We start from the raw sequence: 23404 nt of genomic DNA, 5'->3' as shown, positions 1-23404 counted from the left end.
GAAATGATAATAAGGAAATTTTCGATTAACTAACAAAAGCACGTTGTCATTTGTGCGTACCTAGTACCTACCTATCTATATTATTTGTTTAAAAAATAATTACAGCTCGTAAGTCCTAAATGGTAATGTTGTTGCATACGAGTAAGAGTAATACACACGTGTTTTGGCATTTCAATTTTCCAAATACATACTCGTAGGTGGATAATTTTATAGGTATATCTTGGGAAAATGACCCCTGTAGACCTTTTGCAGATGGCGAATAATCTCACACCGAGTATTCAATGAGAATACGCGCTGCATACAAACGTATAGAATCAAATTTCGCGCCGCGCGCCGTTGTCATGTGGGTTGCTGTTCAAATTTGGCGGGTAAAATATCAGCCCTTGAAGTTGCTTTTTCGAGTACTGAAAGGTGATAGCGGCGCGACGTTACTTCAACACTTTTCAACCTGTAGTTGACGGCATTCTTTCGCGTTGTTTTCTTTTCAACCGTCGTTTCTCGTTCATTTATATTTACTCGATGTAAGTATATAATATTGCATATTTTTAAACGTACGTTTAATTTTTTTTTCGGATTTGTTTGGGTTTGATTTTGCTGTATGCTGTATTATATTATGCAATTATAATTGGGTGTATTTTTGGTACTTGAGCGATGTTAGTTTTGAATCCTATAAAATTAAAAAAAAAATGTACTTAATTACCAGGTAACTTTTCTAATAATGGCTAGGTTTTTTTGTTAGTTTTTTATACAAACAATTCGAAACGAAATATTTTTTAAGAGTGATTATGAAACAAAAACCTCGAAAAAAATTGGCCGACGTAGGTAGTGATACTTTTATGAACAGACAAGGAATTGAAACAGCATTAAATTGAAGAATCATCATCATAACAATACGAATAATGAAATGAAACCGAAAAAAAGATCATCTTATCGTAATAATATTTAGCATAAATTTCAAAGATTTAGGTAACCATTTTCTGGTACCCGTACCTCTTCTCTAAATAATATACATACGTATTCCAAAACATTAGATATTCCAATTTTTGCATTCATTTATTGTACTTCACAGTAGTTTGACCAACTATTGAAACAACATTATCAGCTTTAAAAAAAAAATCATTTTGTGTAAAAAAACCACAATAGCATTAAATTTCGCGAGTGTTTTAAATTTATTTTCAACTCTTTTGAGAAAAAACGTAGGTAAATTTTGATCACGAGACTAATTTGAGAATTGAAACTCAAAAATTTGAGGTTCTCTGGAGGCTGAACGAAAGATTCTACAATAAAAATGATAAGAAGTTACAGATTACTAAATTCCCGGTCGTCTCCATGTCACTATAATTTCTTTTTCAGAAGGCTTCAATTTCGAGGTATTAGTAGAAAATTGCAAATTTGGAAATTTGGAAATATGTAATAATATTATGCTTGAAACTTTGAGACGTCTGAATATATTAAACGAAGCGTTTTACAAAAAAAAGATCAGAATCAAAGTTATAGAAAACTATGTAAATTTACAAACTTGAAGATTTTTTTTGTGAGACTTATTTTTTGAAATACTATCAAAAAACTGAAATTTCGATGTACATTGTACATGTTGGTATCACTTATTTTTACCTCGAATCTCAAGTTCATATTTGTGTCGAGTAGGTAAGTATACCTATTAACATGCTATTGCAACAGAACAAAACATTTAGAAATCAATAGATTTCGGCTAAAACGGCAAGTATGCAAATTTAAAAATATTCTGATTCAATAAACACCTTTAAAAAAAAATTTGAATTCTATTTATTTATTATAAGTACCTAAGTAATCAAATCAAGGGGAAAAGTAGAAAAAGTTTTTTCAATACAACGGTAAGTAACTTTGAGATGACTTTTCAAAAATTCAACCTCGATTTTTGAATATTTTTCTCAAATTACCTTGAAAGTGATGAAGAAAAAATTGTTTTTTCAATCGTCCACTTCAATTTTTCAATTTTTCTTTTGGGTTTCATTTTTGAAGGTAAACGATACATCTCTCTACGTCCTCTGTCATCTCAACTGCATTATAAATTAGGCGACGTGGTTTCCCAACTGAAATAGGTACCTGGGTACTTGTTAGATATTTCTGCCCTTAACAAAATATTATTGTTTTTAGTGCCTTTCACCATTCTTGTTCAATTTCAACTTTGGACAGAAGAATAAAATGACTCAATTTTTTACGCTCCAAAAAAAGGCTGACACTCACTTCACTGATAAAATCATGCTAACAGTTTATTTTCACATTAAAAATGTCTGCTGTAATGTACACGTATGTACATTGTACATGTCGTACATGTACACCTATTTCAATCGTGCTATCAATAGAGGTAAAATTTTCAAATAAATCGATGAATTAATTTTTTCAAATCGGCAACTATAGAGAAAATTTATCAAATTTTCATTCAAAAAATAAATAAATCAATAAAAACAAAACAAAACCACAAACATGAAAATTTATAATGAGGCAAGACCTTTTTGTGATTTCAAAATGATATGTAACCCATTCAAGTATATCTCGTTTTGTTATAATTTCTTTTTTTTAATGCATAACCTATTAACCTTATTTGTAAAAAATTGAAAAAAAATCATAGAACGATTCTAAGAAATTAAAAATAGGATTTTCTGAAGCAATAAATTTTACATTAAATTTTTCAATAGAAATGAAAATGATCTCTCGAGCGATGAAAATTTGACTAAAAACATTTTTTTATCGACTGTTGACTTCAAATTATAAGTATAAAAATGATAAAATTCTGGATTACGTGGCCTTTAATTAGCGCCATATTTTCCCCTATCCAACTTTTCCATTCGGCCGGTCCTAGACAACGATAAAAATCATCTCTTCACCTGGTCCTCCTGATCTTCCAGCTATGTATCATTAAAATGACATGTTTTGAAAATAGGGCAATATTTTGAAACATTTTTTTAAACAATTGCACCAATTTTTTTCATTAAAAACTAAATTAAATACATTTCAATTATTTGGTGACTTTCTAGCCTCACCTGGCCATCTCATGTCAGTTTTTGGCGTTTTATCTCGTGTTTGTATTTTTAAAAAAAATTTAAATACCTGAAAAGCCACCTTTCTGAAAAATTAGTTGTTCTTTGTTGAAAAAAATGGCAAAAAATTATTTTACGAAACATTGCTTACTCATAAATAAAAAAAATCTCATCTCGCCATATCGTCGTAAATCTAATAGCACGTTTATCCTACTTTATTCATCATCATTTCACGTACATTTACATACGCGTAAGTTGTGTAGTTCAATAAACACGGCGCTACAGCCTGCAAATTCATTAACACGCGTCTTCGCATTCAAACAATAAATTGCGCCCGAACTCTATACCTAATACCCATTACCTATGTGCCTATCTAGTGTATGTATGTATGTAGTTCTAAGGCATGCCTCGAATAATCCTTATGTATGTACGAGTTAAATACTCGACTAAAAACACCTACATGCACCGGGAATCTCTCTCGAAAAAGTTTTCTGTTTCAAATGAGGTAGGTATTATTTGGGATGAGATTTTTATTCGTTTAGTAAACTTGGAATCGAACGTTTTCCAGCTGTTTCAATCACTTGATTCAGCATTCGTGTGAGCTGAAAATGGCAGGCGTTCGAATTGAATAATCTGTCTCTTTACGAATGAGTGGCATATTGTACTGTTACGGGGATTTATATGCACTGTGATTTTCAACTTCGTTGATCCGTCAAAGAAATGACGAAATCGATAAAACTTCTAGTCTCGCCAAAAGTGATTGCTGGAGTTTTTTTTCAAGGGTGATTTTCAGTTTGAAGTAAACGCTGGTGTGAGTTTTTTTTTGTTATAATTTTTTTTTTGGAAAAGGTAAAAAATTTTCTTAAACAATCGTTCTATTCGTCTGTTTTTCTTACCACGCTGAGTACGTGGAGATAAATTTTGAACTGATTTCTTCCCCTCCTCCTCTGTGTTCTTCAATTAAGTACTTAATCTGGGGGAAAACACAGCTATCAAAAAAATAAGCAGAAATTCGAACCCAGCATCTCCATAAATTAGTGAGAATAAACGTGTCATACATTTTCACATTTCTTGATTTTTTTTCGAAAATGAAGGTCGCATCGTATCTGAAAATAAATCAATGTTCGAATTCCGTGCCCTTGAAAATTTGAAAAATGACCCCAAGTGTTACAAGTAGCCTACGTAATTTTCAATTTTGTGGTATTTTGGCAATGTTCAAAAGAATTCACTCGTACTTAATATTGAAACGAAAATAGATCAGATCAAAAAAAGCCAACATTTGAACCTCATGCCATCAAATGCACAACTTTGCGAATAGCGGAAGAGGGGAAGAGAAAGTAAGACATAATAATCAGACTGAAAAAAAAGAGATTTCGGCTAAAACTAAAAATTTGAAAAATTTTGATTCAATTGAGAATTCTACTTTTTTGGTAATGTATCAAATCAAGGGGAAAAGCAAAAAAAAAAGTTTTCTCAACGAAGATGAATAACTTTGTGATGGCTCTTGAAAAATTCAACCTCGACTTTGAACATTTTATTTCAAATTACCTACTCAACACACGTAAGTAGCTATAATTTAAAGTGATGTAGAGACCGCGACTCTATCTGTAGAATCAATCCATTAACATACATTTAAAAAATTGAATGAACTTTTAATCATTTTCACATGCTTGAATAGGGAGGGGCGATGCTATTTTTTCAAAGCTTTAATATGGAAAAAAGTTTTCACAACAAATAAGTATAACTTTAGGATTACATTTTACTTCTTGAAAAATTAAAAAGATGTGCTAATGTATGCTGTTTTAATGCAATCTTAATTAGCAAGACGCACTGACACAGTGCCAAAAAAAAAAAACTTCGAATAGAAGATTTCTTTCGGAAAATCAACATCTAATTCTTATTAGAAATGGCGTATAGAAAAACTATTGCCAAAAAGTATCCACCTACGATTGCACTTGAGAAGCATCGGGTAACTAAAGTTGTATGATTCGGACATAATTCCAGTTGAGTAATTTTTAATAGGTAGATACCTTTAGCTAGGTACTCGTTTCTTTCAAAGATACAAATATTTTCCATTAGAGTATGTACAAATTCAATTGACCCTACGAATTTCCACGGACGGAAACCATTACCTATTCTGCAAAAGGGAAAACAAATTGAAAAGAAACGAAAAATCACGATCTCTTGACATTTGAAATGACGAAATGTGAGAAAAAGAATGAATTTCTAAAACGGGAGCTCTTTTTTTATATTTATGTAGAACGATTGAATTTTTATGGCTAATTGTCTCGGTTGCAAAATCATTAAAATGAGTTCGCTTGGAAAAATGATGCATTTTAAGCCAAATGTGCGAATGCCTCAAACCTTTATTCGTAAGCTTTCACACCACCGAAGGTAATTCGTTCACAGATGCGAAGTCTCATTTCCACTGAGGATCTTACGATAATTATTTTATATTCTTTCAATTATTCTAGTTTAGGTATAGATTAATGTTATCTTTTTCGAACATTTCCTGTTCGTAATAAATCAAAAAATTAGAAAATAAAAACGCATTTGAATAGACAAGTTTGAAAATCTGAAAAAATTCGTATGTAGTAACGTACACTCACAAACTTGTCTTTGTGTTAGTAACACTGTGTAAACAAAACAGAAAAATCATCAGTACATTAACCTCCGTTTACGTATACGAGAAGAACATACTCGTATCTCCTCAATGAGCAACAATCAAATGATAAAACTTTGGTCCGAGCTCAGACAAAGGAATCGTACCGGGCGATTTATAACATGAAATTTATAACTTTTGACTTTACGAGATTTGTGAATTTTTCTATCGCCAAAAAAATGTGACAAAAATGCCCTTTATTGTCATGTTGACGTTTTTATCGTGTAGTGCATTCTTTTATGTGAATTTCCGCGTTTTCTATAACTTTGAATCGCAATCGGTATCGTAAAAATTTTACCAAGCTTTTAAACTATATACTTAAAATCAACATTTGTTTTTTTTTACGACTCTACAATGAGTCTGGAAAATATTTTTCTTTGACGAGCAAAGCAAAGGAGGAAAATCTCGTAGGAAATAATTTCTCGAGTTGGGATATCTGAAACGATTTTAATAATTTCAACGAACGTTTTCAAGCTGTCAACGACTTAGGTGGTTTTTTTAATGCTAAGTCTGGTACTTCGGCGTTTAAAAAGCGTTTTGTGTCAAGCTAACTTCGAAATTTCATCAAATGTACAAGTAATTAAAACCTTATACGAATTTCTTTCTTTCCTCTTTTTTCTTGACTGAGGAATTTTGTCGTTGTGGAAGATATTTCAACAAGTCCTCCAACACATAGATACCAACCTACGATGTCTGATGATGAATTTATGCATGTCATTTGAAGTCATATGTACAATGGATGAGAGCTTTGAAGAGAGATGAAAAGGCAGTCTGCAGTCTCACAGAATCATTAAACAATGATTACTTGTATGCTCACATGATTCGATTTTCTTCAACGTGCAGGTATGCGGAGTACGTAGCTTAAGATGGAATTTTCTTTATTTTGCATAAAAGATATAGTCAAAATTTCGCCAAGTTATTTTAATTGTTAGAAAGGTTGGAATAAACACATTTTTTATTGGGAGATTGAAAAAAAAAAACGTGAATAAATTAAGGTCAACCAAAGTATAGGAATAATTTCAACTTGAAAAAATTCGAGAAAAATTTTATAATTTTAGTCCAACGTACTTGAGGTGAAATTAGTACCTATTGATTTTTTCGTGGGCGATTGTATCAAAAAAGTTAAGGACAAAAAGGAGCAAAATATACTTACGTTAATAGTAAATTTGACAATTTTTTAAAGCACTTGGTTTCAGACTAAAATTACACGTAGGCGTAAAGAAGAGCAGCTGCCTGCCTTGATGACCACTTCAGGTCAACATACTGATTGAACAAATAGGTACTACAAGCTGGAAGGTCTGATTGGTAAAATCGATATATAGGTACTTAGAGAAGATACAGAAAGGTAGCTTATTCTCGATAACTTCTTCATACCAATTAATAATTTATTATGAAAACTTCTAATGTTCGGAAATTACAAATGAAAAGAGCAACGAACTTTACTTTTCAATTTTGTCGAATGGTATATCGTAAAATTTTACGATTGCTCAGATGTGGTATTTGTATACTTCTCTGGTGTTGGATAATTTAGAAATAATTTTACCGAGTATCTTAAAAAAAACTTCAGTACGTTTGTCGCGAATAAAATGAAAAATTTCAATCGCTATCACACGCGATTAAACTTAATTCGTAGTTACTGAGTTTTGTTTTTACGTTATGTATCAAAGGAATTCTACTTATATGTATTTTTTACAAATCGTCGCACGTTGTAAAACCAACTAAAAATTGTCGACATTTTTTTCCATCGTAGTAATGTGCAATCACGTTGCAATATCTGTTCTATTTTTTAAGAAATTAAATTTCAACTTACTAGGTCATGTCTCTTGCTTTTGCGCTAAAAATAAGGACACCATATTGAGAAAAATGTCTCGAATCTACTCAACTGGAGAACAATGTGTACCTAAGTATACTCGTATTTGGTTTTCTCAAAGTGAGTGTACGCATACCCAGGTATTACTTATCAAACACCATATACTCGTAAAGATTCCCATGCTGCACTTTGTAGAAGGGATAATGGGTGATCCACGGTTTCTAGATTGAAAACTTCTCAAATTCCAGCTTTATATCTCGACTTGCAATCATGAGAAGTGAAGGGTTTCATAGTAAATTTTTGATACTTCAACGGAACACATTTTAAAATTTTAAGATGTTCGTATTTTATTAGTTTTTTCCTTTGGGGTAGAGGGTGGGCCGGTGGGGGGAATTTTTTCCCCAACACCTACCAAAATATACATACATATTAAGTTTGAAATTTTTCATAAAATATCTAAGGAGTTGATGAAAAAAAGCTGTGTACCGCAGACATAACCATAATCAATCCAGATCAAATCAAGACCCATCATTCCACCAACTTGAATGTCATTCAGATTCAGTTGATGAGCATGTATTTATGTATTAACCCTGAGAAACATTAAAAATTGAATATTCCTTAAGATGATGTACTACATAAGAGAGGGTGAAACAGCACACAATAAATTATAGTTTCAGAATAGAGACGATTAAGTGAAAATTACATCGAAAATAAACGCCAAAGAAATGATCGAATGGCCAAATAATTGCTCATTTGTGAGCAATAAAAAACGTGTAAAAGAATACTTTGCCAAGTATACGTTTAGACCATCCAATAAGCACGAATCAAAGCAAAGTTTATGATATTTTCGGTAAAAGTTTTTATACAGATCGCATAATACTTACTCAAACAACGTGCTTGTTCCTTCCGTTCAAAACAGTTCAACGACTATGCTACGTTGTACATACAAGTACGAGTACCTACATAGTTTAAATTGTGATATAGTCTCGACTGAAAGGTTATTATCCTTTACACTTTTCTTTTATGTGCTACTTTTTATGCGGAAAATTATTCAATAATTTTTTGAATACGAAAGTTCTTCATGAGAAAAGGATCGTTTGAGAAAAAGCGCTGGGTAGGAGAGCTCTTGCGGTCTGGCCACAATTTAAAATTGAATTTTCGGAAAAGCATATTCCAAAACTCATACTTACCTACAGATACATTTTCTATTCACCAGTTCGACTTGACGCCTCAACATTATTGAACATCCAATCCAATCCAACCAATTTATCCCGAAATCAAAATGTTATTTCTTTATTCACCTACATATATATTTTTTCAATCCCAAAATCAATACTTAAACCTTAAATAAAATTGTTAGGAGCATAAAGCCAAAATAAATACAATCCCAAATTGAATTTCAATCTCGAAATTGAAACTAAATAAACCTTGAAACTACGTAAATATCATTTCAGGGCTACAGCTCTGCCAAAGGCTATGGCTATACCTTCCAAAAAAGATTCCAGATTCTTGGGTAGAAAATTGAGGATTCTGAAAATGTTTCAAATTTTTCGAAATACATAATAATATATTCCAAAAATTGCACAAATTGTTGGAAAAATTGAAAAGTTAGTTGTTATTCCGGAGCAAAATGAAAAAGCAGGACTTCAGCAGAACTTTTCGTATGGCATTTTTCAAACATTTTACTTCTTTATGGAGAAGGGGAGGGAGGTTCAACATTATACATGTCATTTTTTTTCGCTTTATCAACGTATTTGAACATTTTAGAATTTTTTCTCAATTTTTTATGGGTCATTCTGCAAACACTCCACGACTTTTTTTTGGAAAAGGAGAAGAGGGGTAAAAATTTTACACCTCAAATTTTCATGATTGAGTTTATGTAGTTTTTTAAAATATTTTTTCGAGAGCGATATTTAACAATATTTTTACCATCACAATTCATCGTTTTTCAAATTTTTCAACTTGTTTTGAATATTTTGAATGAAATTAGTTATTGCTCTTAAAAAAATGCAAATGATATCATTGAAAATTACTTTGAAAAGCGAACCGAGAAATAACATTTTTTGAAAATGTTCAGTTTAGGGTTTTCCAACTAAAAACACCTTTGTTCTTCAAAGTTGGCTTAAAACAAAGGAAAGAAAAGCGGAGAATTTTCAGGTGGAAAAAATAACAACATTTTTTCAAAATTCCACAAAAAAAGTAAATAAAGTGAAAATTTGAAGTTTGATTGAAAAAAAAGCAGGACATTTAAATTAATTTGATAGAAAACAGCACAAAAGCAGGATTAGCAGGATAAGCAGGACCATTATGTAGACACCCAGAAAATCTTATTTACAGTCACATTCAAGCTACAAATTACATCGAAAAGCCCAATTTTAGCGCGAATTGCAGTTTTTCGGAATAATCTGAGAGCATTTAATTTTTTTATCAATTGATTGGATTTTTGAACCAAGTACTATTCTTCATTTGAAAGAATTTAAAATCCAATAGTTCCTTCAATATTTTTCGTCATATTACGGCTGATATTTTCTCCTTACTGCCAAGATACCCCGCCAGAAAATCTACCAATCCGGCAAATTTGAACCATGCGTCCTGATTGGGATGTTGAAATGGAGGTCGAAAGTAAGAGAAAACAACATTTCTGCGTCGTTGGTAGAATTTTGAAAACTCATAAGAAAATCAAAATCCCTTTAGCGGCTCAGGCTCAGATTAGTTACAGAGTAAAATTAATGAAACCTGGCATTGAGAGATTGATATTCGACAGAAAATGAATTTTTGTTAGATATCAATTTGGGTAAGTACTGTAGTACCTATCTGAAGCTTCCATTAAAAGGGTTTCGAAACATTCAAAGTACCTACCTTATTTCTCAAAAAAATCACGTTCACTCTAAATTAGAGCAACACTCCTAAATGGTTTTGTTTTGATTTTTAGTTACTAGAATAGAAACCACTCCTTTTTTATGAACTGCGATAGGTACCTATACGAACTAAAGATAAATTAAATTGTTGAAACCATACCAAACAATTAATCTTATAAAATCACGATTACACCTACATACGACGTATATTGACATAAAGATGCATTTCCTCATGACGAAAATTATCTAAACAGAGATCAGATTAAACGCGATACATTATGCTGCAAATGTGACAAAAACCAATTTGCGATTCGCAGAAGCGACGCCAATAATTTCACAAATACTTAGGTTCACTGAGAAAAGTTAGTAGCAAATTCGAGACGTTTAATTTCATTTGGTATTGGCACCTACGTAAATGGCAAAAATTCATTATACAACAGAACTTTGCAGTTACGCAGAACGTCAGTTCAGGTACCTAAACCTATAACGTAACCTAACCCAATTGAAGTCGACTCGGTACTTCAACTCGTTGGAGATAGATAGTCAACGTTCATTTATATCAACTCCTCTACTCTCGGTAAGTCCCAGTCCCAGGCGTTTAAGGAATCCTTGAAAACACTCGGAATAGCATTGACCTTGAGCGGAAAAGTTTGCAAGAAGCTCGACATATTTAAATTAATACAAATAGGCTTTGAACTTAAAGTTAACGACGACGCGGTGCTTTTAATCGTTCAACTAAATTATTGTACAAATTTTCAAACAAAACATTCCTCATTACGATCGTCAATGGCAATATCCGATGCAACATTACGAGTAGATCGAGTGTAACTTTAAAACACGACGTTAAATTAGATTTGTTTCAACTTTTCGTCAATCGTAACATTTTGACTAATTTTACTGATGATTTGACACTTTAGTCTCAGTATCACAGCGTTCTTGCATCATTGTTTGTTTTTTTCTTACAACATACATATATACTTGCAAATAAGGGAAAACGGTCGTGTAAATAATGTCAACTTTGCAACTTATATGTTTTCTATTCCTAATCAATAAGTTCTAGACAATTTGCAAGTTAGTACCGTTCTAACGCGAGTAGTTTTCATTTTTCTGGTATTGTGATGTAAATTTATCATATCGTATTATGTACAATATGCGTATGTAGGAGGATCTCTGACAAGAAGAAAGTTGACGAGAATAAAAATTATGGTATTATTTCAGGTACGCGTTCGTTTAGTGTGTTACAATGGCGGTTGCATTTTCATCAAATATATTACCAATAACGTAATTCAATTCGAATACATTGGCGAGGTGAGTAGGTATCTAATATCAACGTACTATTTTCATCATTTACCTACCTAATCATGCATTTGGTTATTTTGAAAATGCTTCGAACGAGTCCAAATTAAATCTATGCATACTTGTTTGCAGCTTTAAAAAAATGAAGTCACGGCGACGAATTCGATCTTCTTCGATCATGACCAGAATTTTCTTCATATACCTAATCATGTTTCCACAAGTGAAAAACGAGAGACAAAGAAAAATCATACCGTGTACTTCTATGACGACTTGCGACGAATGTATTCATAGAACGGATTGTGTATGGTATTTGAAAGAGGTAATTTGATGAAAATTTTGTATCATTTAGGCAGCTTTGTGCTGCTGCACAAATACGTAGATAGGAAATTTCAGAATTTAGGTTCCCTGTTGAGAATAATCAATCGGATGATATATTACATAGGTATTTGATTTAGATTCAATTCGGACTAATCGATTACCTTAGGTACCTTTGAACAAGATATGGATCAAGAAGTTTCACAAAATTAAGTTCATGACCGGCGCGGCGCCTGTCTTTATAATTTCAACAAAAATTGTTAGTTTTGGGAGAACGTATTCTAACAACTTTGGAAAAAAATTTCAGCATCACCACTCATTTTCTATTTTTGAAGCACGAAAAAAAAAATAGTAGGTAGGGCTTTTTTGTAGATATTAAAAAGCCAAAATGAGATACCTACTTCTAAAATGAAACACCTTTTCGGTAAAATTAATGAAAATTTGACAAATGAAAAACTTATTTCCAGTAAAAAAAAAAATGTTTTTTCAAGTAAAAATAGCACGAGTAAAAATGTATGAAAAAGAAGCGTTTATACTCCTTCATGGGTTGACCTCGTAAAATTCGTTCTTTATCTCGGCTCGTTTCGAATTTGAAATTTTTCCGTAGGATGAATTCAACTTCTTTTTTTGGATGATCCGGGGGTGTTAGTTTTAGGCCCAACAGATTTTCTGTTACATATCTGTCAGGTAAACTATTGGGTACCTACTACCTAGTAACTACTACATAAACCTATACTCGTATCTATCAATTCAAGAGTTACAAATTCTGATCAAATTTGACTCTTATTCAACGTATATGTGCTATGTACTACGAAGAGAGTTATTTTCCAAATTTTGGCATCAAGATTTACTTCTAAAAAATGTATTTACAGAATACCAGAGGAAAATGTCTGCCACCAGATAACTTCACGGATATACGGGTCACTGAAATATCAGCAATCGGCAAAATCTGCTTGACCAAAAATTTTTTCTACTTGCGAAATTTAGGTTCGTACCTACAAATACCTAAGGAAGCAGGGATTCAAACCAGCAGAAACATTTCAGATCCGAACAAAGCTAGATCGACAAAAGTATGCAATAATACCCCACAAGTAGGTAGGGTGACGCACAAATCAAAGATTTTCAGAAACTTGCGCTCCCAACCTCTATGAATGAACACTTAGCTTCTCACCTGCTTGAGTCAGAATGTTGAACACAAGTTTTCCTTGAATGTAAATGGCCAATTTTGAGTTAAAATTCCCCCACGGCTCCCAGGGGCTCGAGGGGAGAGGGTGAGCCATGCTATTCCAAAAAACCTTCAATTTGAAGCGAAAAAACACGTTCCTTTAGTACCTATTAAAAATATCAAAGTCTTTAACCTCATTCATTTTTCAACTCCGGCTATTTAAAGAAGATAAATTGATTCAGAATAGTATTTATCTCATTAAATTTCAAATAGAAGCAACAGTAGATTCGATAATGCAAAAAGAATAATTTTTTATACCATTTTACCCCCATGAATAAGAGCATCTCAAGATATTAAGAACCTCTTCTCCACTTCAATGCCACAGGGGACTAAAATTCTTTCGAGTGAGTTACGACATAAAATCAATCCCATAAGGTAAAGTGGGGTAATTCCGATATGGGGTAATTCCGATAGCAAGCCCTAGCTTTGTTGCAAAACACATTTTGGCCAAAATGATGAAGAAAGTAGGTAGTTTTAGTGCTAACCTACACCCATTAATGGTCAGATGGTCCATCTGCTCCGTTTTGTCAAGTCTGTGCAGTGTTCAAAATCTGAATGCCCAAAACCTTTGCCGCAAAAAACAGTGCATTTTTGAAACTCGTTTTTACCATTCAAAACTTGTTGAAAAATTCTGTTTAGAAGTTGAAATTTGATGGATAGGTGTTAAAGTGTCAGTACCTCCTTTGATTTTGCTTTTATAATTATTTTTTTGGTGGTGTTGAATTATTAAACATGTCGATCATTTTTCATGCCGCGGGGTAATTCCGATAGCCCCAGCAAAATTGCCCTGCAATGTTTTTTTCTCTGTTTTGATGTAGTATAGTTTTGAGGGGTCGAAATTATCAACGAAAATCCTCAAAACGGGGCATTTTTCTCTACTTGGTCTAGTTTTCAAAAATTATGCCTCAAAAATCCATATTTGTAAAAAATTTTCAATTTTTGTTCTAATGATTCAATTTACATGAAATAAAAACCTAAATATGCAATAAATGGTATATTTCAGCATTACTGTCTCGGAATTACCCCGGGAGAATTACTTTCCTTATAAAACTCGTTATCGGAATTACCCCAAAAATGGGGTAATTCCGATAACTTGACCTTCCCAAATGTTTTTTCAATTATATGTATGAAGCCTCCGCACAAATCACTCTTCAATATAGTCAATGTGTAGCTGAAGGATGTAGGAATAAAGTTGTTACATCATTTTTGCCCCAAAATGTACAGGAAATCCAAAAAATGAGAAATAGCTAAAATTTTGAATTTTGCCATCGGAATTACCCCACTTTACCTTACTGTATATTAGGAGCTTTTGAGTTTATTCTAATGAACGCATTCAGTTCTCCGTCTTCTTGCAACAACCTACGGCGCGCTACCGAGGTGGTTGCAGCACAACGTACGCGCGAAGTGAAATTTCTCAACTTCAACTCGCTTGGGCGACCTCTTGATGTATTGATTGATTTCAAAAAAAAATTGTGTAGTGCATTTTCTCACTAAAAAAAACAAATTTAGGGGCTGGGAGCGCTAGTTTTTGAAAATCGTTGATTTGTGCGCCACCCTACCCTGAAGCCCAAATTTCAGAAACTCAAGTTCATTTTTGCAGATTCGGAGAATTTTTGAAAATCATTTGAAGGCCAGAAGATAAAATAAAATAAAATCAAAATTTTTCCTAATGAAGTCAAAATGTTAAATTTGGTATGTTGCCGATTTTTAACAAGTGAAAACGATTAGAAGCGGTTTGGAACCATTTGGAACAGTTCTTGATAATATGTTTAATTAATGAAAAAGTAGGGAAACTGAAATTTGATATTCTGCACTTCACTTTTAACTTCGCAGATTAATTTATTGTAGGTGGTGGTTTCGAGCGGTTATGGAGTCTCCAGAGACATTTTAAAAATTCCAGTTTTTTCAAAAATACCGTGAAATTTGTTCAAATGAACTTCAGCATCCATAAAAGCGTTCGGTGCATGTTAGTCATCAACTTGATCAAGTACAAACTTGATTGGGTAAAACTTCCGGGAAACTGACATTTTTAAAAATTTGCTTTGAAACTGCGAGACCGCTCAAAACGGCTTTGAAACACCTTCAAATTGATTAGGAGCCGAAAATAGAGCACATTTCAAATCTTAGCTCTCTGAATCAATCAGCTAAAATTTTGATATAATTTTACCAAAATCCCGTTGATTTTCAAAAATTATCCACTTAAAACTCGAAAAATGAACTCGACACTTCAAATTTCGGATAGCGGGGTATTTTTATGGTCTTTCCATATGGATTTGTTCGCATCCAAAATTCACCTGCCGAATCGAATACTTACCTCTTTTCCGATTATTTATAAATTTCCTCATTTAAATGATTAAATTATTAATTTTACCTACTTAATTGATTTTTAAAATTGCAGAATCTAACAAAACCTGCGAAGAATTAAATGCGGAAGATGGTTTCAAGATGAGAGATTACCTAAGTATTGGGGTTTACATAGTAATATTTGTCTTCGGACTTTTAGGGAATACAGCAGTGATATACGTGGTATTTACATATCGTAGGATGAAAACTCCAACCAACGTACTGATAGCAAATTTAGCATGTGCAGATTTGCTGGTGATCATATTCTGTCTACCCGTACAATTGTATAATACTTTATACTTGGGTAAGTTAATTGTGCCTCATAGTATCTACTATCTAGTCACTTAGATACTATACTGCTACTGCTGGTACTCACCACTTTACTCAGTTAATAATAATTTTTTAAATCATTAATTTGATGCGATCACTTTCATAGAATGGAAATTCGGAGATCTACTGTGCAGTCTTGTGCCATACATGCAAGGTGTTTCGGTTTGTGCTTCTATATTCATCTTGATGGCCATTTCCGTTGAAAGATGTTTGACTATCTGTTATCCGATGACTCGTCATGGCAGAAATACCATCCCTACCTGTGTCATAATCACCATATGGATTTTTCCATTCTTGATACCGATGCCTTGGCTGTTCTACTTCAAAGTTCAGCCATGGGAGAAGGATGAAAGAATTGATGTAAGAATGATAATTATACTTCCATGTTTACTTTTATTAATAGGTAGATTAATAATTGAACCACAGTTTCGAACATTCTTCAGTCGATCACAGAAAATCAATGATTACAGTCATTATATGGGACAATGGGACATCCCATCTATCTTTTTCGGCAAAAAAAAAATTTCAGATAAAATACATATACCTACCATGTACTTATCAACAAAAAAAATGGAAAAAAGTATCTACGAGTACTGAGTTTCTGAAAAATTTTTCGTTTTTCAAGGAAAAATTGAGATGAATAATTACTTATGCCAATATTAATGTTCCATCACCAAGCAATCGGAGGTGCAAAGATTTCATTACAAATCTGAGAGACATAAAAAAGCAGGAATAAAATATGTACTTATAGAAAAATTAAAACAGGCACTCAAGATAACGTTTTTTTTTTTTTTTAAGAAACGTTGACCAACTTTTACTGATAATTCATGAAAATTTTTGTTCAATTCAATATTTGAACAGTTTTCACACATGCACAAAGAAAATATGTACTTAGTTCAATTATTGAAAATTTTCGAAACTCGTACCCCATTTCGATGAAAAAGTTCAAGAACCAAGCCTGAGCGCGATCTATGATTATATTTTGAAATTCAACTACAACGCAACTTTCAGCGAAAGCGTCATCTATGCCTCACTTATTTCCCTCATCGTTGATTTCAAACGCTCGCTACTGATCTGAATTCTAACCAAGCCACAAATTTTCACAACCCCACAATAGATAGCATGATAGTATGCGCATGAAAACAAAAATTTCGCAACAAGTGTCAAATTACATGGTCTCTAGTTTCCCGTCTTACGTCAGTAAATTCGAATGAAAAAATGCGTAGAATAGGGCGAAGGCAGTGTTCGGCTCGAAAAAAGTTACATTTTGTTTTTTTTTACTGGTAAATTCATTATAATTAATTTTTGGAACCGCGATAAGCTTATCGGATTAATCCTTGACGTAGAATCGTAACAACAGTTAGTTTAAAGTTCAACCTGAAGATTTACTCGGGTGTGAAATAATTAAGAGAAAGTTTTCGAAACACAAGAATCAATCCGTGTCGCTTTTGGTGAAATTAGCAAGCGTTATCCTTGTCTTGAGATTAGTTTTTTCAGCTGAAAGTTGTTTATGCTCGAAAACATCTAAAAAAAAATATACGCTTAGCATAAATTTAAAAACACATTGTAATATCAAAATTCGTTTCCAATTATCTTGAACCGAGATAAAATGCAAAAAAAAACCGTTATCCAATTTAAAATAAGTACGAATACAATGACACATCGTATTTATCACCAAAAAACATAGAAAAAAATCATACTGCAATCTTTTTTGTGATGCACAATTCTACTAAATTTTTCAATAATTTCCATTGGATATAATAATTCTCTATCTGTGCACACCTCCGCACTTATCTAATTTTGCTTGTATTCTGTTACATGTTACAGGTGTGTTTGGAATCATGGCCAAATGTCGATATCGGAAACGTATACTTTGTAGCAGCAAATATCCTTCTGTGCTACATTCTGCCTCTAATTGTTATATCAGTATGTTTTTATTGCATTTGGAGACGGGTAAGCACACGTGTTTTACCGGGAGAGAACACAGTTCAAAGTAACGCAGTAATTAATCGATCAAAGATCAAAGTAACCAAAATGATGTTAATTGTCACCATTCTGTTCACCGGATCTTGGTTGCCTCTTTATCTTATTTTCGCAATGATTAAATTCGGCAACCCTTCGGATATTCTGGAAGCCCTTGTACCGTACGCTCAATGGCTCGGTGTATCCAATTCTTGCGTTAACCCAATTTTATACACGTTCTATAATAAAAATTTCCGAACCTCTTTCAAAGCTATATTCATGGGTGAAAAATGGTGCCCATTTGGTCAAAGATATTCGAGCTCTTCGTCGAGTCGAACCGGCGTTCCTATTTTGGCAAGTCAAAAATTTTCTCAAAGTAAATCGTCGAATACACAAGGAGGCATTGTTACTGTCATATCGGAAAAATCCAACCATAATTTGACCAGGACTATGTCCACTCAAGTTTCCGTGAATAGTTGTGTTTTATTGAAAGCCCAATTACTTCGAGGACATAGCTTGGATTATGCGTGAAATCATAAGAAAACTGCAATAAAATGCACAGGATCTATCTTTTGATTTCTTTTGTCGATTAAAATGGCGACAGATTCGGAACACGCCGAGTCGTTTATTTATGTGTTTGATCGTTTTTATTGTTGATGTTTAAAATCATAGATGTTTCAAATGGTCCTATGGATTCATTGATTATTAGAAATTTATCAATAATCGTCGATGTTTTATTTTAAAATACGAGAATAAAAATCAATGTGCGTTTTGATGGAAGAATTTACGAAAATCACATTTTTCTCTTTGTATGCAATGTTATGAAAACATTTTTCCTCCAGTTTTAGAAAAATCAATTTCATCTTTAATTAACGTAGGTTCGAAAGTATCTCACCCAGGTGAATATTTCGATTTCAATACTAGGTAAATATCTATTATCAAGGTAAACGAATTCATTAAATTTTTGTTTGGTCGAGTTCCAGAAGAAATGAATTTTTAAATTTTCTTCTTGTATTTGAGGCAACCTACGGAAAAAAAGTGAAAAAATGATCTTCACAAGACCCGCAAGAAATTTAAACTTTTCAAGTCAATATTCAACCCTTGTAGCTCCAGCTCAAAGTTTCAAAATTTCTCAAAAAATGGATTAAACGTGGATGTTTTTAAGCGAAAATGTCTCGATTCATTTCATTTTCATCTTCATATTTCTCGAACATGTCGTCATATAAGTCACACTCAACATTTGTTTAAATTTTGGAAATGTCGAGAAAAATGTTTTTGAAACAACTTACGTCAATCTCACTGTAAAAATTGAAGGCAATGGCATCTAAGAATTTTTCTTGTACATATCATAAGAGGAAGAGTGAGATGAAAAGTGGGAATTTTTCGATATTTTTATTGATGCCAATTTTTCAAGTGAGAGAGGGAATGGAGATGAATAAGATTTTAAAAGCATTTTTTCAAAGTTCGTCAGACTTGATATCAAATAGGTACCTATGTATACTTAATCTATGAACTTCAATGTAAGTAGAAAAAAATTGAATTATTTTCCCTGAGATTTTCAAAAGTCTGATACAATGTCAAAAATTTATCGGAATTTTTTTTAAGTGTAACACTATTAAGATATTAGACAATTGGACGATTTTCTCATTTTTTTTAAAATCTGACATCTCACAAAAAAATCTGTTACCGCTTGAAACTGACGATGAAAAGTGTAGAATGTAGATGCCACCTAATTCAGTAATTCATTTTCCATTTTTAGCAAACTTATCTATAACAATAAATTATTGATTGATATTTACCTCATGAGATACTGTCACACACCTACATCAATTCTTAATTGAATGATAACCATGAGAAGGATCAGACATGTTCGGATCTTTATCCGTTATAATTATTTTGTTCCCAATCGACAATCTGCCGTAATTTCAACAACTTTGGGTTCTTTTCTTATAAATATACATAGATACCTATTACTCGTACCAATCTAAGTATTGTGAATTCATATTCTACCGATATGATACCTACATAATTTAATTTGTTTCTAATCAATCGAAACTGATAATTTATGGAAGTTACGTGACAGTTTATGTCATTACCTATCTACACTATCATTTGAAGTTTATTTACCTTAAACTGTCTGATATCTAATTTACTACTGTATAAATTTCTGAGGAATACAGAATAAATAGGTAAGCGTGAATATTGACAATATTTATAGCTGTGTCTATCTTTGTTAAAGTGATGGAACGTTTCGTGATGTGACTTCGATATTTATAAGGGTGAAATTTTAACTCGATAAGTTTTATGTTGATGTGTAACTTACTATATTTCTCTGTTCAAAATAAATGTGTCGAATGTTTGTAAATAATTTAATTATTTTTCTATCAACACATGCAGCGCATACTCGTAGCGCATAAATAGCAAGATACAAACATACCAATACACATAATCTTCTCCCTCATCATCTCGTCCCTTTCACTTGCAATCCCTAGCAAAATCCTTAATTTCTACGCTAATTACCTTAATTGAAATCAAAACTTACATCACCCTATTTGTAGATTCCGGTGTAATCTACAACACTCCGTTGACGATAATTATCGGCCTGAGTCATTCATAACTTTCGCACGGTCGATGAAGTTTACATTCTTCGTCCGGTGATTTACTTCTTAGCATCTATCTATCAAATGACACTAATGTCATAAACAATAAAAGCAGCAAAAACTTAGGGTTACGAAAAACCTCCCCAGCCCTTAACAAGTCGCCAGTGCTGACTAAAATTTGCTTATTAAATGCGTTTTACGTTAAATACGTAAAAAAGAATATAAATTTTCTCTAATATTTTAACATTTTTCATTTTTTAAATTTGACCGCCCAATACACAGGGTGTTAAATTCGTCTCGAACGTGCCGATATATCAACACCCTTATAAAATTTGAGGATTAAAACCCTTCAGTACCAACCAGACAAGTTTACATACCCCTATAATCTGCCACCAAAACAGGGAATAGGTACCCTCATTGTGAAAAATCAAAAGACAGGGGTAAGAAGTTGGGATGCCTTTACGACGACGACGCGACGTCGAGTTGCATCTTTATGCGCTGTCTTGTCTTTCAATAATCGCGAACGCGAAAACGGCGTGTATTCTGCGAGGGAGTGAAATGAAGAGACGAAGCATTTCCGCTACATCATTTGACCACCCTTGATGCGCTCATCACCCCACAACGACTCCAAGATCACCGCCAACGATTCGCTGGGGACTTTTTGTAAATCGTGTAAAATTAAATTATCGTTATGCGATATCGTTATTTTGTCGAATCTGTACGCTTACACAAACGCGCCTCTCTCTCATTCTCTCTCTCCCGAGTCGACGTCTCTATATGGCGCACCTATTCGTATACATTTTAAGCATCCACTAACGAGAAGTGTCAGTGAGCAATGAGAAAGCTCGGATTTAAGTCGTAATTCGATTATGCCATTAATTGTAAGTATACGACGCGTCGTCTGAACACTGTTGCGTGATTAATAGCAATGTGTAGGAAAGCGTATACAAGGTGTAAGCGGTTAAACGATTAAAATTTTTTTTGCTCTCACAGCCAGATGCCCTGGTTTCTGATTCCAGAGTTTCCATCTCTTTCGGTTTCAAAACATACGCGTCATTAATGTTAAAAGCATAGTTTTACTACGTATGTACTTAGGTACCGCTTGCTAGGAAAAGGAATATTCCCACAATGCATCATTTTACCATCGTAGTATTTTTATAGCCCAGTCAATCAAACCCAATTCTTAAACCAACCTAGGAAAAGTTGGTAGTTGCAGGTTTTTTGCGAATATTGGTGCTTATTCCGCTCTCTGGGGGTTGAGCTTTTACTAAAAGGCGTGGTGAAACCACCCCAAAATGGGGGTTTTGCCCATATCGTCGCAGGGGTGCATTCTACGAGAAAATTACTTGTATGTTGAAAAATGTTTCTGAGTAAATTTTCCATTCAAAGATGAAGAGTTCATGGTATTTTCAAAAAAACACAAATTCGTTGATTTGAAAACTAAAAGAAGGAGGGAAAAGACTCTTTTTGAAGATTTTTCAAAAAAAAAATAAGTGATCATTATTTTTTCAATCAGCTTTGAAAACGATTTTTGAGCATGAAAAACATGTTGATTATTGCAATATAGGATACAATTATTTTCAATGTTTTCAAAACAATTCCATTTTTTTTGTGAATTCACGAAATTGTTATTTTTTATTCAATTTTTCAATTCCAAATTTATTCATCCAATTGTACTAATACTTGGTTGAAATTTTTCCAAAATTGACATGAAAATTTTCAATCAATTTTTTTGGGAAATTCAAATCAACATTATTTTTAAAAAAAACATAATTTTTGAGTCATTTTTTGGGTTGGAATAGATGAAACAAATATCTATTAAATGTTTTGGGATAAGTACCTACTTGGAAATTTTTTGGCATTAGGTACATATTGATGAAAAAAATTTCAATAGATAATTTTTGAATGATTTGAGTTGATTTTTTCTGAAATATTGGATGTTTTTTTTTTTTAATTTTCCAAATAATTCTTGAATTTGAAAAATTGTTGATTTTGAGAACATAGAATGGAAGTTTTTGAAAGATTTCCAAAGAACTTTAAATTTAATTTGAGAAATATTCAATGACCTTTTTTTGATTTCTACGGCTTTCTGGAGAAATTTTAAAATTCTGCACAATTCTAAAACTCTGCTAAAGGTTTCAGAATGGTCTGAAATCATTGAAATCAAGAAATTTTGTTTAAGGGAGTTGGGGAGTTGTACACAAATATTTTATCGAAAAGCATGAATTGCCGAAAATGGTCAATTTGGAATTCTTAAAAATTTTCTAAAAATTGAAAAATCAATTTGGGCAGCTGAAATGTGAGTAATGAGGATTCTGTACTATGTTCTGTGCAAGAACTGCAGTTTTCGTTCAAAGCGAATGCGGACACCTCCAGCCGAAAAAGCCCTTGTCAGTATACTCAACTGTAAGTATGTAGGGTTCCAAAATAATTTTTCGTGTCGATAAGTAATTTTGGAAATAAAAAAATTTGAAGGTGCATGATTTTAAACTGGGACGTTATGAAACAATATTTCAAGATTTCAAAAAAATATTCAAAAATTCATTTTTCAACAAGAAAGAAGTTTAATAAATCAAAAATCATCTTTCTCAGCAAACTGAATGCGTTATAGTTTTTCAATTCCATTTACCAGATACCTCACCTGGTCAAGGGCTGAAGTGCAAAATTCTTTTGGAATCGAGATTGATTTTTCATGATTACACCACAGAGACGTTGACAAGTGTAGAGTACGAGATTAGAAACGTGTAAACGAAGTTATTCGGTTAGTTACGAAATAAGCACGATATAATGAAAGGGACAAGTTGAACAATATTCGACCCCTTAGTTTCAAAGAGACCAGTACTCCACTAAATGCTATTAAAGTAGTTGAACTTTTTGCTAAATTACATGGCTGAATCACGATTAGGTGGGGTAGCTGAGCATGTAGATGTACTCGCAACGTATGATGTGCTGCGGTGAAACGCACTTTTCGCTGTGATTATAA

General features: G+C 32.8%; 1 protein-coding gene across 1 annotated transcript; it reads left to right on the top strand.

Moving 5' to 3' along the window:
- The first annotated feature begins 449 nt into the window (after positions 1 to 449).
- On the top strand, positions 450 to 20189 carry LOC135832462 (neuropeptide SIFamide receptor-like). The gene is made up of 7 exons (XM_065345720.1): positions 450 to 521; positions 11569 to 11658; positions 11779 to 11965; positions 12834 to 12948; positions 15585 to 15833; positions 15966 to 16219; positions 17687 to 20189. Exons 3-7 carry the CDS (start codon positions 11789 to 11791, stop codon positions 18350 to 18352), a joined length of 1461 nt encoding a protein of 486 aa, XP_065201792.1. The 5' UTR covers positions 450 to 521; positions 11569 to 11658; positions 11779 to 11788; the 3' UTR covers positions 18353 to 20189.
- Positions 20190 to 23404: the final 3215 nt, after the last annotated feature.

This window comes from Planococcus citri, chromosome 1 (genome assembly GCF_950023065.1).
Source record: "Planococcus citri chromosome 1, ihPlaCitr1.1, whole genome shotgun sequence".
NCBI lineage: Eukaryota > Metazoa > Arthropoda > Insecta > Hemiptera > Pseudococcidae > Planococcus > Planococcus citri.
This window is presented reverse-complemented; position numbering and strand designations above follow the sequence as displayed.